The sequence below is a fragment of the Dendropsophus ebraccatus genome, chromosome 14, assembly GCF_027789765.1.
Source record: "Dendropsophus ebraccatus isolate aDenEbr1 chromosome 14, aDenEbr1.pat, whole genome shotgun sequence".
Taxonomy (NCBI): Eukaryota; Metazoa; Chordata; class Amphibia; order Anura; family Hylidae; genus Dendropsophus; species Dendropsophus ebraccatus.
Window position 1 is genome coordinate 33,501,946 of NC_091467.1, and position 17,282 is coordinate 33,519,227.

Genomic DNA, 17,282 nt, shown 5'->3' on the forward strand with positions numbered 1-17,282 from the left:
AGATTTCATAGCGGCTATGTTACCGCCACTGAAATTAGTTTTTATAAAGCAGAAACTTTTTATTTATTTTTTGACTGATCTACAGCAACAGTAGCAGTAGACAATATTCACTCTCACAGAGGAATAACATTGGCTTTGAGTAGGGTCAGGAACCGTGCAGATCTGGCTCCTGTCCAAAAAGGAACAGCCAACAACATTAGAATCATGTTTGCTTGGATGGTAGTAACTCATCGGCAGAGGTCACTGTGTTCCAAGCCTAGGGTTACTTTACGTGAGTTCACTTAACGCTTTCAGATCATAAACATTCACCCTAAGAGATTTTATATGGAGAATTTCTTATGTGAGTATTAATAATCATAATAACAACAAAAAGTATAGATATTAATAAAGTAATCTCTGGTGTGTATACCCCAACAAAAAATGGCAATGTCTCAGTAACTTGTCATGTGCCCTTGAGCATCAATTACAGCGTGACAACAATGCCTCATGCTGTTTACAAGTCATCTTGTCAAGTCATCACTGTCAGCTAAGACATGGCATCCCACTCTTCTTTAACGATGGCCCCTTAGTTCATTGAGGTTCTGGGGTACAAAGTTACAAGCCTCTACATGGCGACTCAGCTGATCCCATAGGTTTGTATGGGGTTCTAGAGAAAGTGCAGGCCACTCCATTTGAGATGCCCCAGTCTCTAGCAGCGGTTCCCTAATGATGTGTTCTCGATGAGCTGGAGCATTGTCATCCGTGAAGATGACATTAGGCCTGTGTTGTTCATCATGCAGAGGCTCAATAACTAGATTCATGATGTTATAAAATATATATATATATATATATATATATATATTTCTGTGCTGTCACTGAGGTCACCAACCCTGTATAATGAAGCTACATAAACTGTTCCAGACAAGCTCTATACTAGGATGGAGGGAAGAAACTCCCATTAGTTGCTAATGATGATTATACAGCTCCTGTCACCACTTATAATGGATCTGAAGACAGTTTAGCCTGGCAGTATACTTATAGGCTCAGATTTTATCAAACTGCTTGAAACCCACACTGTCTGGTTTTCCCACAGAAAGCCATTGTATCAGTCAAGTTTCATTTTACCAGAGTTTTTTCGGGTATAAAACAGAAGGAGAGGAGAGGAGTGGGAAGACATTCTAGATTGCAGCAGATTACGGCCTTGGGAACACCTCTCTGACACATTGCTTCCACATAGAAACATGTTTTTATTCCCCAGTGCACAGACAAATGTCTGAAAGGTACTGTGTGCATCCTTGACCAGTTTGGAATGTGAATTGCAGCAGACAATTTCACTATAAAAAGAGAGAATGCAGTTTGAAATATGAAAGACAAGACAAGGACGGAACACATGATCCAGATTCAATATTGAAAGAGATGAGGGCAAAAAGATGACTGCAGGATGGTGTGCATTATATGGGCTAAGAATATAAATAAATATAAAAAAACAGGAGTGTGTCCACCCCCCACCTCTTAAAAAAAAAAGTAAGTGATGTTCAGAGCTCAGCCTTCCTCCCTTCTTTTCTTGCACAATTACTTCTGCACTGATCACAGAACATGCATAGAAACCTCACATTAATGTCCATGGGGCTTGCTGGAAAGCTTTACTCTAAATGTGGTAAACACCACCTTAGGCAAGATGGCTACCCCCATATTATTGTACAAAAAATTACCAAAACACCCAGCAACGTTTTAGTATTGTGCACAAATCAAATAAAAACAAATCTAGACAATACATCGTCATTAAACTTCCACCACTTTAGAGTAAGACTGTTCAGTTTCCCTAATAATAATAAACAAGTGCTGCTTACCTCTCCTTGTACCCCTGAAGTGCTGTAACACAGGCTCCGGGACCCTAGCCGGAGCTTATTTTCTCTCGAGTTCCGAATCCCCAACCCAGCTGATGGATTGCCTACTCAGTCAATCACTGACTGGTCCTGCCCCAGTCACTGACGGGCTGAGTGGGCAATCCCTCAGCCAAGTTGTGATGTAATTGGAGAAGGAGATACAGGAGCCCAGCAGGAGTCCTGAACAGTAAGGCAGCACTGCAGAGGCACGGTGAGAGGTAAGTAGCGCTAATATATTAAGGCCCTCCCTGCAGCAGAATTATTATTTTCACCGGACTCCTCTTTTAAATCAGGCTACACAACAGCCACTAAATCTATAGTAGGATTCTAAGCAGTGGCGTAGCTACCATAGAGGTAGCTGCTATGGGGCCCATGGGGGAGGGGGGCCCAGGGATGCACATGGAAAATAAGAGCTGTCGTGTCTTTCTGCTTAACCCCATATATACTGCAGTGTATAGTTGACCCAGTGTTCATTAACAGGCTGCAACATAAAAAAGTAGCGCTAATTTATTAAGGCCCTCCCTGCCCCTGCCTGCAGCAGAATTATTATTTTCCCCGGCCTTCTCCTTTAAATGAGGCTACACAACAGCCACTAAATCTATAGTGGGATTTTAAGCAGTGGCGTAGCTACCATAGAGGCAAGGTAGGCAGCTGCTATGGGGCCCGTGGGGGAGGTGGGCCCGTGGGGGAGGGGAGCCCAGGGATGCACATAGAAAATAAGAGCTGTCCTGTGTCTTTCTGCTTAACCCCTTATATACTGCAGTGTATAGGTGACCCAGTGTTTATTAACACGCTGCAACACAAAAAAAAGGCTTAATAGGCAGGGGACAAGGAGATCTCTACTTCACTGCTCTGATAACCCCTGACCTATGTTCTCCGACTGCTGCAATCAAGTAGGAAAATGTGCAGAGCTCTATCCAAAGGTCAGGGGTTATTAGTGCAGGAGCAGTGAAACAGAGATCTCCTTGTCCTCCTTTTTAACTTTTTTTTTTTGTGTAACAGCACGTAAAAGAACATTCGGTCACTTACACACTGCAGTACATGAGGGGTTAAGCAGAAAGGAGTCTGCTCCTGCTCCTACAGTATGTATTTAACCATAGGGGCTTCTAATGGGCCCTTATAGTTTAAATACAGTGGACTGACAGAACAAGCAGCCATTGGCTCTCTGCTCTACCAATAACTTTTGTAGCTGCAGGCCGGATTCTGCCTCTGGTCACAAGAGATTTAATTTTCTTGCTACATTACGGAGCCTATATATAAATATACATGCAGTGCTTTTTCTTCTATAGTGGTCCAGCTCAATATTGACAGTCAAGGGAGACAGGTACAGTCCGCTATGTACATAAATGTCATCACTAGTCAATAAAGTGACTTGACCTAAATATTTTTAAAGATATGCAAACCTCAGCAATGCAGTAGATGATGTAGATCAATAATATTAGCATTCACATGCACAGTCTGTTCATACAAAGAGCAATGGCCTGGGATTCACCGCTCAACAGCACGCACCAAATATGACTCTCCAGGAATTCATCTGCATTGTGTAGGAAGAGATCTGTGCAAGTAGTGGGAAAACACACAATTATGTATAAATGGGCTCCCTCCAGCCTACGTGTGGCATTTCCAGGGGCGCATTTATGCAGCATATGACTAAACAAATGGGGGGTGAATTGTCTTCTGTATGTAATACATACTTTCTATGCTTCATGCAACAATTCTCATTTCCATTTGACAATACTTTTACACAGCTCTGGGCAAATGCAGCCTGAACTGGTTTACTAAGGTGTACAGTACATTATTATTTGCTATTACACTGACTTGTTACTTAGTTTTATAAGCTTTTGGCTCAATATTGATTTATTAAAGTATGTCTGGAAAGGATCTGAGCTACTGTATTTTCCGGCGTATAAGATTACTGGGCCTATAAGATGACCCCTGACTAGGGATGGTCCGAACCTGCCGAGGTTCGGGTTCGTACGAACCCGAACGCTCGGCAGCAGATTCCCGCTGTCTGCCTGCTCCGTGGAGCGGGCGGATACAGCGGGAGGAACGGCTGGAAAACTGGGATACAGCCTATAGCTATGGCTGTATCCCAGTTTTCCAGGCGGTCCTCCCACTGGATCCGCCCGCTGCACGGAACAAGCAGACAGAGGGAATCATTACCGAGGGTTCGGGTTTGTTCGAACCCGAACCGAACTAGGTTCGGACCATCCCTACCCCTGACTTTTAAGAAGATTTTCACAGGTTTGTCTTATACGCCGGAAAATGTTAACCCCTGCCTGACCACAGCAGAGTTTATCAGCTGGAGCCATGCTGCGATTAGGCAGGGGTTAACTTAAGCGGGAGGCGGAAGCCCCCCCACATCCCAACTTACCTATTACACGTTCCCGGCAGCTCCCCCTGTGTTTCTCCAGTCATGTTAACGGCGCATGTGGTGCCTGCGCCGGAAAGTCCCCGAACCTCTCCCAGGCAGCCGAGCGCGTCTCACCGCAGCTTCGGGAGAGAAGCAGAGGTGCCTGAAGTCCCCGAAGCCTCTGCCATTCTTTCGAAGCTCGGGGACCTCCATCGCAGGCAGTGTCTCTGCATCACGCTTCCTGCGCCAGTAACATGACGGGAGACTCGCGGCTGCCGGAAACGGGTAACAGGTGAGTTGAATTGTTTGTTTTTTTAAAGCGCTAGCTGCATACAGTACGGATGCAGCTGTTTTTTTAGCTCCCCCACCATGTGCGGCAACCATTCCTGTCAAATAAGAAAACCCCCAACTTTTGGGCAGATTTTTCGAGGTAAAACGTTGTCTTATACGCCGGAAAATACGGTACTTATTGTAACAGCAGCTGAGCCGCCCATCGGTGGGTTTAGCCTATTTTAATCTGGGTGTATACTCATTGTAGAGTAGGTTCTAAAGGGGGAGGGGATATTAACACTTGCACCAGAAAAAAAATGCAGAAAATTAGGCTTGTACAAGAAGTTGGGATTTTTTATTGCCAGAAATGCAAACTTTTATACATGTCCATTATGCTTATAGCTAAAGAAAGTACGCATAGTGGCACATATGAAGACTGAGGAGACCTATGCCAACCTGAAACACCAAATAACTGTGTCAATAGGAAAATCACACAGTTAGGACTCACATGCCACATACAGCTGAAGCCCACCAAATTTAAAAAAAAACATAAAATCAAATTTTATTTAAGAGAATTCATACAATGATTAAAAACAAGACATAGTTATGAAAGTATTGGAGGTAAAACAATGACAGCAGGGGAGGGTATTGCATGGTTGAAAAAAAGGGGGAGAATTATCAAACATGGTGTAAAGTGAAACTGGCTCAGCTGCCCCTAGCAACCAATCAGATTACACTTTTCATTCCTCACAGACTCTTTGGTAGATGAAAGGTGAATACTGATGAGCGAATAGTGAAATATTCGAATATTCGATATCCGTACAAATATCTCCCTAATATTCGAATATTCGATCGAATATTCAATCCCATTAAAGTCAATGGAAACAAGTATTCGATTATTGAAAAACATCTATTCGACCACTTGGAGGCAAAAACTGGAAGCTGGGGGATTTGAACGCTTATCGAATATTTTTCGAATATTCGGCAAACTATTCGATAATATTCGAAAGATCAAATACCTTACTATTTGATCTATTCGATCGAACAGTATTCGCTTATCACTAAAGGTGGAATCTGATTGCTAGGGGCAACTGAGCCAGTTTCACTTTACACCATGTTTGATAAATCTCCCCCATAATCCTATTAGGGCCCGTACACTACAGAATGTCAATTCTTTGAGGACCACCCTGTATAATATATCAGTGGCAAAATATGTGCATGTCCAAAATACTGTCCAAATGCCCAACCGTGTGATACCCTCCCCTGCTGTCATTGCCTGTTTACCTCCAATACGTCCATAATTATGTCTTGTTTTTATTCATTGTATGGATTTCCTTAAATAAAATTTTATTGCATATTTTTCGTCTATGCATCTCTGACTCATATGTTTTTTTCAATTTGGTGGGCCTATGCCAACCTGAGCTGGCTGTGTATTATACACTGTAGTGCCCAACATGTTTCACTCCTGTATGGAAATGTGACCCACAGTTTGCCAAGTTTCACACTACGCATGTTTTGTGGATTGCAGCACTTTTAAGTCCATGACAAAACACTCGGAAAATAACCTGAACGTAGTCAATAGCCATTGAAGTGAATAGGGCCCATGCCAATCTGAGCATGAATATTAAAATGTCATTTTGACACTCTCCTGACGTATCAGATGCACAAATTGTGGTGTGAACCTGGCCTAAGATGAAAATGCATCGGGAAATATTTCATATAATTGTAACCTGACCTGACAGCATCCCAATTTTCGGGACACTAGCGTTGTTTGTGTTGGTAAAAATGACACCTTGTATCACGCTGTTTGGGATGTGCCAAGTGCCTATGAGCTCTTTGGTGACAGAGCCCTGTTATTTCCTCCATCTGCCATGCCAATGCCCTAATCACAGTCTGACATAGTCCGAATAAAGCTCTGCACCGTCTGGCATAATGGTTCTCATTTAATGCACCCTTTAGACTACAATTCCCCTTCTTCTGTGCACATTTACATCCCATTCCCAGTCTCTCCATGCTTCATGTTCAATTCTATCTAAGGCTGCCTCGACGTGTTCATTATCCAGATAAGTCTGAGCAGTTTAATTACTAGTAAAGGCTGCTGCCAGGGGTGATCACAGATTCCAGAGACATGATGCATACCCCGAATATATTGATCCCAAGGACAGATGGAAAGGTCTGGATGGTGCCAGGCCAGAGAGCACTCTATTCCTCGAGCACAACAGGTAGTGCAACCCCCCCCCCTCCCTCTATGTAGCATGTTCCCTGTAATATCCAACCATAGGGAGCTTCTATTTTGGAGCGAGAGATGCTGAGAGTGTGAGCGTTGACATTTTCCGATGCCAACCTAGCAGAAGGAGGCCCTTTAAAATAACTTCTAGGCTCTGCACAAATTAAAAGGAGCGCTTTTTAATCACAATATCAGACATAAAGCAGGAACGTCAATGGTCCGATTGTAAGTTGTTTATTTGTAAACTGCTGCCCTGCCGGCTGCTTTCAATCCCCAGATCCCTGAGCAGTTCCAACGTCTACCCACACACCTAGTATCCGGAGTGAGACACATAATAACAGCTCAGTGTTCTCTCCACAATTTGTACATGTATTTCCAATGGAGACCTGACTTAACCTTGAGTACATGGAAATTGTGACAAATCTGACTAAGGGCCCTACTACGCAGAAAAATTGTTAGGTAATCTTTCTGTGTGTAGGCAGACAACGATCAAACGACTTAAAAATATGTGTTTGTAGGTCATTGATCGCACAGATCTTTCGGGGTATGTACACATTGCTCGTTCATTATTATTATTGATCGTATATGAGAGTATAAGAACAATCATAATTCCGATCATAACGACTATCGTTCCGTGTATTATGGTGAATGATTTCAGGTCGTTCGCAAAAATGCTCGTTTGCAATAGTTTATCAATAATACGATAAACCGTTAATCACTTTGTCTTATATGACCCTAAGGGTGCTATTACACGGGCCAATCTATACTGTAAACCAGCGCCAATCTGCTAGATCGGTGCTCATTTACTTGGCCTATTACACGGCCCGATAATCATTTAGCAAGGGCTGCACGGAGATCGTTAATGATGTCCATGCAGTCCTTGCCCGAACAGTTTTTACATTACCCATCCACATTCCTGGTCTCCTCTTGCACTCTGCTTCCTCCCTGGTCCCGCACACTGCAGCTTCATGTACGTGTACACGTGTACGTGTTTGATAGCTGTCTTTGTAATATGCATATTTTCTTTACAAGCCACACAGCAATGTCAATGAATGCTACTGTTATAGATTCACCCTTGAGAGCTGACGTTACATTCTTGTTGAAGTGTAACCCGCTGTCAACAATGATTGACTCAGGACTCTTGAGAATATAACCTAGCACCACTATAAAGTTAAGCTGGATATCTGCCTCCGCACCGCCAATGGACTCAAATAATCTGTCTGTTTTTTTCATGTGCATTATATTTTTGTCCAAAAAATATCATCTCCACAGCATACTGATAATATCATATACATATAGTGAAAGCCATTACGTAAGGTGTATTTTGGATCTTTACATGCAGGCCCATACCTGTCTCTCCCCAGATAGGAAGGTACTCGTCTTGCTGGATGTCCAGCATGATCTCTAGGCCGTTTCCTGTCCCTCCTTTTACAGTGGTCAGCAGAGGACGACCATCGTGTCCAGAATTAAACATGTAACATTTACCATATCTTGTGAATACCTAAAAGAGAGAAACAAAAAGTGTATATTAATAATTCATCAAAGGACAATATTTAATCCATCACCCTCATAAAAGATTGATAAGCCCAGATGTGTAGCGCTCTGTATGACAGACTGCCCTCTACGTCTCCCACTGCGAGACTCATCTAGATTTGATCTTTCTATATGTTGGTAACATATTGCACAGTGCTGCCACCTCCCAATGGAGATTATAGTATAATGTTCTCTACCCTGGTTGTATTTTACGCGAAGCCAATTACTCTACAAATGTTTCCACAAGGTCAATGATCACTACCGTCTAGAGTAAACATTGGGAAAGATATAACCATGCCTCGCAATACAGACCCTTATTGCTGAATTCATGTAAATGTTCTGCTAACATTTCAAAGCTCAAGCCCAGGTCGTCATTCATTTTTAGTATAGGAGGCGAAGACAGCCAAGAACTTTCTTTTGGCCTAGGGACCACAATTTTAAATTATACCGATGACTTCTCTTAGCCTAAGGCAAGACACTGTCTTTTTGTAGCGAGATTTTCCATTTTTAATATCGAGTGACAAACGCAGTCCAGGAGTGCAGTGAAATCTGTACAGCTCAGAACATTCATCTGGTCTGCAGGAGATGTTCATCTGCTAACAGTGGGAATTCTTGATACATGGTCTGTGTAGTCTCAGCCTTACTCTCTTCTTTAGCTACGGCAGTCCCGGCCAGTGAATGGCTTAGTGGCCCGTGAGCTCAGACAGGCCGCTCTGAAGGACGTGGGAAGAAGCAGATCGGGGCCCAGGACAAGGGAAGATGCAGACCGCGAGAGGCATGCTAGAGCATGGACAGGTATACTGATTAAACAAGGGGTGCAAGGACATTGGTAATGATGTACGAGCAGCCCTTGCTAAACAATTGTCAGGCCATGTAATAGGACCATGTTGGGCACCCATCAGCCCATGTATTAGGACCCTTAGATGTGAATGATTCCTGGGCCTTTTAGGAGAAGTCCGGCCATTTTCAAAAATGGCAGCCAGCAGGGAGGGGGAGGGGGTCATGTAATAATGAGTCCTAACTTACCTCTCCCAGTGAGCGGTGGGACCGGCCCTGGGACCCCTGCTGGAAGGCATTTTCCCCCAAGTTGTGATGACATCATGACTCGGGGGGGGGAACATACCCCTCTCGGCTGATCAGTCCACTCAGCCAATCAGTGACTGGAGTGGCATTCTGCTCCAGTCTATGATTGGCTTAGCAGCCAGTTCATCAGCCAGATCATGACATGTGCAGTGCTGGAGATCCAGGAGCCAGACAGGGGTCCCGGAGCAGCGATCCGGGGCTGAAGCGGCACAGGGAGAGGTCAATTAAAAAAAAAAAGAATTAAAAAAAGTTAAAAAACAAACAAACGAGGAGGCGGGACTTCTCCTTTAAGGGCCACAGGTTGTGCATAGCACCACCGATAATAAATGTGTGTTTTTGCATGGATTGCTTTGTAATGCAGACTTTGAGTGAGTCCTAGGCTTTAGTAGGTTAGAAGCCCTGCAGGGAGTAATAAGAGCACTGTTATGACAGAACCTGGTAAATAATATTATGATGCTATGACATCCCCAGAATGAGCAGTGAGCGATAGTATTTTCAGCTGCCAATTCATAATTATAGTTATCAATGAAAACACCCAGTTTAGGGCTGATTATCCATACTGATGCATGGGATGATGTACTAACATGTAATTTTACAGTGCTGAATCAATAACGTGTGCGGAATGATGCTTGTAGATGTAAAATTGGTAGAACCATGTATAGAGTAGGTAAAGCAATCATCTCATCATATGCAGTATCTTCTCTCTATCTGTAATCAGATTCTGGCCCTTTAACATTTGGATTTCCCCAAAGAGAAATTTTTCTTTAATTTTCTACTCCCTTCTTTGCTACTCGACAGCCGAAAATATATGATTGCTTTTTATTACCGAAGACATTTTATACAAAATACACAGAGCGACATAAGGAAACTCCTTTGGGTCCCGTTCCACCTCCTCTTCCTCACCTCTGAGATAAGGTTTCCCTCCTAAATTACTCTGGCAGTGGTCTGATTTATAGCAGAAGTCTTCCAGTATCTCTGCTGCTTTCTTTAATGCAGCAGACTACGGGTAGATGGCTACAACTATAAAATGTTAAGAGAAATTCTGACACAGAATGAGGGCATATTTGTTGAGGGAGAACAATAAACCCAGGAATGAAACTGCGGTGACGCCTCCTCTCTTTATCTTATACCTAGAAAGTTCAATTTACAGGTTTCTATTATAAGATTCATCATTGGCAAAGTCACCGAGCATGTTCAAAGTCAAGATTTCAGGTGCCGGGATGCTTGATGATAACTGCAGAACAGGACGAGGAAGATGCCAACCACAGTCACCATGTACTGCATGCTTAAAATTATATTGTATCTTCCAACCCATTCACCCAAACTGTTGGTAGCGTCTATTTGATGAGAGTGAGAGCCAAATTACATGGACCGATAGTCTGCCAAATCAGGCCGATTATTGTTTTGTGTATTAAAAACAACAATCTATGGCTGATCGTGTCTTTTTGTCCATTATGCTGGGTTTTTTTTGTTTGTTTTTTGTGGTGCATGCCCTTAATAAATATTCTGGTTATGGTGGGTATTAAAGGATACACCCAGGATATGCTCACTCGTTGATTTTTTTGACAAATTGGACACACACCTTTAGTAATTGTGTCGAAACACTAAACCGACAGGGAAAATGGCCAAAAAAGCAACAATTTGCTGCCGGTGGGAACACGATAGTAAATCAGCCCCACTATTCTGATATTGCCATTAGAACGTCTTCCTGATCCACACTAACCAGTCAGATGTTTGCAATATGCAACCAGAGCCAGTGATCAGCAATATAAACTGCAGGGTTTGATGCGGCTCAATAGGTAAAGGAGTTGTCTCATGTACATGTCTTATGGACGTCAAAGAGAAGGATCCTTCACAAAACTGAAAACCACCCTATGAGAGGGACACGTGTTCTGGTGGATTCAAGCCATGTTAACAGATGTGATCTATATATACATGTACATTTCCCCTGCAGTGGCCGCTTCCAGAGTGAATTCCTGGCTTACTGCCATATTCCCTAACATAATCAGCTGTTTGCCAGCTGCATATTAAAAGGGACTGACTCCGGTAAGACAACCCTCTTTAACGTATATACAACTCATTTAGTAACACACATGATGCGGAGAAAATATAGACTCCGATAAGACAACCCTCTTTAACATATATACAACTCATTTAGTAATACACGTGATGCTGAGAAAATATAGAAAAGTAATTCAACAAATTCCCACTTGATGTTGAGCGTCATGTGCGGCACTGGTGTCGGGAAGCAGCATTGCAGAACCCAGCAGGAGAGCATCCTGACAGCTCATTAACCAGCCTGAGCAAAGGAGCAAACTTTTCTACACTCTCAATTATCATTCAGTATCGTGTGGATTTTATCTCCTCATATTGTTCAATATAAAAAAGTTTTCTACGTGTTTGTGAATGCCGAAATAGAATCCCTTTTATTGCATGGATATGTACAGAGTTTGACATTCATTCCTATTCTTCTCAAGTTGTCATCTTTGGCTGGCAAATCCAGCCAGATCTGGAGAGATTGTTCTTTGCAAACTTATTTTTTTGTCAGAAAAATTATAAACTTGTTAAGCTACAAACCAAGCCGCTGGGATTGCTGGGAACCCACCTGTATTGGCATGGTTGTTTTTTTCTGCTTGTTTAGCTTCAATGCTATCACCAAGTTTGAAGCCTTAGCTGACTTTGGTCCTGTATACTGACTTTTCACACAAGTACTGTCCGTAATCGAGGATCCACAATTGTAGACTTTGGAAAAGAGTGGTCCATGAATTGCGGACCACTACAGAGGCACACACAGTGACCTGTGCCATAAATAATGGTCCATACTATGACCTTTTCATTTTTTTTTTCATTTTTTTCTTAATTTTATTTGCAGCACGGATCACTGCCTATTCACGGATCAAAGTGTGGATGTGTAAATAGGCACATTGAAACCTATGGGTCCAATTTTTTTCTGTAACCGTAGACATAAGAGTGAATAAAGAGCTTAGGCTATGCTCACACCCACTTTTTCAGCCTTTAATTTTATGGCTCAAAAAATTACAGTTTTTTTTTTGTTCCATTTTTGAATGATTTCTGCAGTGTTTTTAGATAGACCCCTCATTGACCATTATAATCATGATAAACTTAATTTAGATTTTTTAAATGTACTTGAGGAAATATTAAATAGGAATATAATTTCTCAAAAAACCTTTGATTTGTCATAGCGACATACCAAAAGTTTTAATCGGTTGGGGTCTGATGAAGAAAAATTAACTGAGAAAACTGTCCTTATTGCGTGTGTGATGTGATTGAGATGGCTATATAATGTAAGTCTATGAAGCCATCTTGCTCACATAGACACAGAAAAGGAAGAGAGTTAGGTAGCCCTCACACACACTTTTTGTCTGGTGTTTAAAAAAAAAAAAAAAAAACACCAGGCAAAACGTCAATGCGTTTTGCGTTTTTTTTCTGGCATTTTTTCTAGCATTTTTGACTTTGTGTGATTTTTTTTGTAGTTGAGGCGTTTTTGTGTGTTGAACTTTTTTTCCTTTGAAAAAAACAAAACAAAAAAACATACACACGCCAATGGCGTTTTTGAGACAACCAGAACAATCCCATTGAAGTCTATGAGAGAAAAAAATGCCACAGAGCCTCAAAAACGCCAGAAAGGAGAGAAAACTAAAAAAAAAAAAAGACATGTAAAGTAGATCATAAACTTCCATCAACCTCCAGCTAACATCTGGCTGCTGGCCAGGGGTTTTTCTTGGTGTTTTTCTGAGATTTTAAAGCAATGTGAAGCCAGACTTACACAGCGGCCCTACGCATTCTACTTGGTTACGGTTGAACACTCAGATTACAACAATATAACAACTTTTCCCATATTAAATGGTCCGCATAATTGGTCATCCATTATAGATCTTTACCATGACACCAATGTCTTCTCTTTGCATACTCTTAAACTAACTTGACTCTTGCCATTGAAACATAATTTTTAAAGGGAACCTCTCACAATAAACATGGGGTCCACTCTGCAAGATTGATAAGACAGTTGTATGAAAAAAGATTTAGTATCACTTTTATTCATCTAAATCTCAATGTATTCTATTCCTAGGAGTCCATATTCAGTGATTGACAACTTTCCACAAATATGCATACAAATAGCTGTGAATCATGAGAAACGGCAAAGATTTAGGTGCATAGATTACAAATCTACAGTATATATACTAAATACTTTTATCACGCAGCCATAACATTACTCTGCTCCCCCCTCCATGTCTACAACCGGCTAGCCACAGATTTAACTGAAGCTCTAAAAAAAATGAATACTAATAATAATAACTCCACATTTTGTACATGTAGTTGGTTTATATTAAAAATCTTAGAAAAGTCATGTTCTACAGACAGAATCCATAATAAAAGGCAGAAAAAGAAGCAAGGAGGCTAAAATGCCGGCGACTAATGGGGAGAAGTGACGGCTCCTTGTTCATAGTGGCGGATTTCTGCATCCATTGCGGCACTTTGCAGACAGGTTTTAGCATATCTTCTTTAATGGGCTCTAACTAAAAGGCTCGTGCTGAAAATGGCTGTAAAATTGACAAGTGCATTTATAGTCGGTTAGTTTTAGAGGAATTCTGTCTAGAGATGGCGAAAAAGTCCTAAAATTGGTATTAACGGGTAAAGAAATGATAAAGCGGGTAATGCAGACATTCCAATTGTGTTTCTTAGAATCGTAAAATGATTATTACTATTACTGCAGAAGGAGTGCCAGACTAGCGGAGATGAAAGGCTACTCCACTTGACAACAACAATGTTACCTGGTCGATTTTTTTTTATCGACACTTTGTTAATTCTTTAATATTTGCAAGTAAAGTAAAAATAATTTGCAACAGAAACAAATAAGCAGATGTTTTTGGGAGAGGAAAATGACCAAGTAATGTATACCTGAGCTAAAGCTTTGGCTGTCCATGCATGATGGGAGTTGTAGTTTGTAGCTAATACCCAAGTGCCCCAGTACTTTATAAGGGTCCCTTCCACATCACTTGGTGTGTGAAGAGTAAGGTGCTGATTTGTTCCAATCTATATGGTTATGAGCCAGCTTGTGTTCTTGTCCTTGACCACTTGTATGCTGCTTGCCCTGACCTCTGTCTGTTTCCCTTTGAAGCAAACACCGTCTGCCTCGATCTATGGCTTGGCTGAATGCGACTCCTATTCCCTGCTTTGCAAATGAAACTATAGGTCATCTATTTGTCAGTCATTGCTCATGGACCCTCCTCCAGGGATAGTAGTAACCAAGGATTCTCAGCAAGATAGCCATAACCCCAAGCAGAGGGTTAGAGTACCTCTAAAGAACAGCTCTTGTCTGATCTTCAGGGGAAAAAAATTGTTTTTAAACCAACTGGTGTCAAAAAGTTATATAGATTTGTAGATTACTTCTATTTAAAGAACTCAAGTCTTCCAGTACTTATCAGCTGCTGTATGTCCTGCAGGAAGGGGTGTACTCTAAGTGCTCTCTCGGATATGGTGCTCTCTGCTGCCACCTCACTATCACGGACAGAGATCGCAGCAGAGAGCACCATATCAGGGGGGAAAGAATACACCACTTTCTGAAGGACATACAGTAGCTGGTAGGTACTGGAAGAGTTGAGTTCTTTATATAGTTGAGTTAATTTACAAAGCTGTATGTAGCGCCGGGGACACTGAGGAGGAAGGTATGTGTCTTACTGTGCCAGTCCTGCGCTGTTAGTGGAGCAGACTCCGCTCCAGAGCATTGTTAGGAGCACCGCTGCATCATCTGGCGGGCCCCCTCTATTTTTTATCATTATAAGGGGTGGGCCAGATGACGCGGCAGTGCTCCTAAAGGTGCTGTGTAACAGAGTTTACCCCAACTAACAGCACCAGGCTGAGGAGGAAGGTAAGATACATAATCCTCAGCATCCCTGCCGCTTTAGGGGACTTTCAACAGGTTACATTCATCTAACCTGCTGAGAGTTCCCCTTTAAGGTAATTTCTCTCCCATAGGTACGACTTAGTCTTCTCCTTAGGCATCATGGCCTGATCTTATGGCCTCCACAATAAAAAAAAAGTAGTGAAGCCGATGGACTCCAGCCATATGCACTACCTTGCTTCTTTGCACAGTTGCCAACAGTAAAGATTAAGTAACTATTAAAGAGAGATATTCAGTAAAAATCACTGAACAAAACATTTAAGCAAACAAGAGATTGTGAAGAAAAGGAAGAAAGAGAGATCTTAGATTGAAGCTGGCACACTAAGCAAAGGAAAAATCAAGGCCTAATGGGTAAATGAAGGAAGCAGCTCGATGGGTTATGGCAGGCTTCAGACGGCCAGGCGTCAGTCTGTCAATTTTCTTTTCAAAGATGGATTATGAGAGATAACCTTTAAATATTACCCAGGCATGCTAACATGGATAAGTAAAAGGGGGGAGGGGGTTTAGATGACAGCAATATCCTGGATGCTTTTTTTTTCATCTGGCAGAGAATCTATAGCCATTATACAGTACACTCATAATAAGCCCAGTGACTTCCTTCAGGAATTAGAGGACTATAAAAACTCATTCACCAGTGAAGCTTGAAGGTCCTGAGCCCATTCATCTCTTGCACAAGAAATGGAAGACAAAAAAAGCAGTGATGGAAAATACACACCTTCTGGTAAGATATGGGCAAGATAGGATACTGCTAGAGATGAGCACATTTACAGAATAAGGCCATGTTCACATTTAGTATAACACCGGCCGTTCTGTGACCCGGCCGGATCACAGAACTGCCGGTGCTACTGAAGATCATCCCTGCCGATACTGCACTACCAGCAGGATGATCTTCATTTCATGATCACGCTCCATTGTGTGAAGTAACAGGTTCTCTGTGGCCGCTATTTAATGAATATCGGCCGGAGAAAACTGACATGTCAGTTTTTTGGGGAGCTGCTAGCGATCCTGGTCGGAGTGTGTACTATGGGGGAGATTTATCTATCAAACATGGTGTAAAGTAGAATTGTGTTAATTGCCCCTAGCAACCAATCAGATTCCACCTTTTATTTTTCAAAGAATCTGTGAGGAATGAAAGCTGGAATCTGATTGGTTGCTAGGGGCAACTGAGCCAGTCCTACTTTACACCAGTTTGATAAATCTTCTTTTATGTGTATACACTCCAGCCAGGATTCCCTCTAACTGCACTGCACATAGGTTGTGTATTAATCACGTCCGTTGTTGCACATCGGCAACAACGGCCGTGATTAATACACAACTTACGCTGTGTGAACATAGCCTAAATAAAGCAAAGTTTGTCAGTACGGCAGTAGGCTTATCAGCCAACTGTCTTTGAACTCCAAAGGGATTGTCCAAAGCCACAGACCAATGTCTTTTAACTAAATATGTGGTGGTGGAATGGTGGTACATCAAGTGGGTTAGCATAGACAGCAAATAAATGCCTAGAGATGTGAAGAAGAAGTATAAGAAAGGGCTGGATGGATTGCTGCTGTTATGGAGTGGTAGAGCAAACGGGAAGATAAATTAATCAGATCATTCTTTATTTCACTGATCAATAATTTTAATCAGAATTTGCTGTGGATTTCTGCAGGGAGGGGAGTTTTGATAAAGTGAGGTCAGTCAGGCATCCATTTATATTTGGCTCTGAATATCATTAAGTAGTTAAGTTTAACGCAATGCAAAGCAAGAAAGCCCATATCCCTATCTACCTCCGTCTATCTATACCCATCTCTGTCTATTTATGTAATCGTTCTTCCATGTGTACCGATTCCACTAATTTTCCATATCCTTGCTTGGGTAAGACATTACTGCCTCATCATCTCATTTCTATGTTAAAATATTTACACAGAGCGCCATCTTGAAGCTTTACTTAACTCTTTCGATGCCTTTGGATCCATTACGGAACTGTTTTCTATCAGGACTACAAAAAAAAAAAATCATCTCCCATAAAAACTCCTTCCGAGAAGTGAA

General features: G+C 41.9%; 1 protein-coding gene across 2 annotated transcripts in view; it reads right to left on the reverse strand.

The window, feature by feature from the left end:
- The window catches only part of ASIC2 (acid sensing ion channel subunit 2), a 597,272-nt gene that overhangs the window by 116,022 nt on the left and 463,968 nt on the right, over window positions 1-17,282 (reverse strand). For both annotated transcript variants that reach the window (XM_069952708.1, XM_069952706.1), the window contains exon 2: window positions 8,066-8,216. In XM_069952708.1, the coding sequence (XP_069808809.1) occupies window positions 8,066-8,216 (151 nt within the window). The remainder of the gene's footprint in view (window positions 1-8,065; window positions 8,217-17,282) is intronic.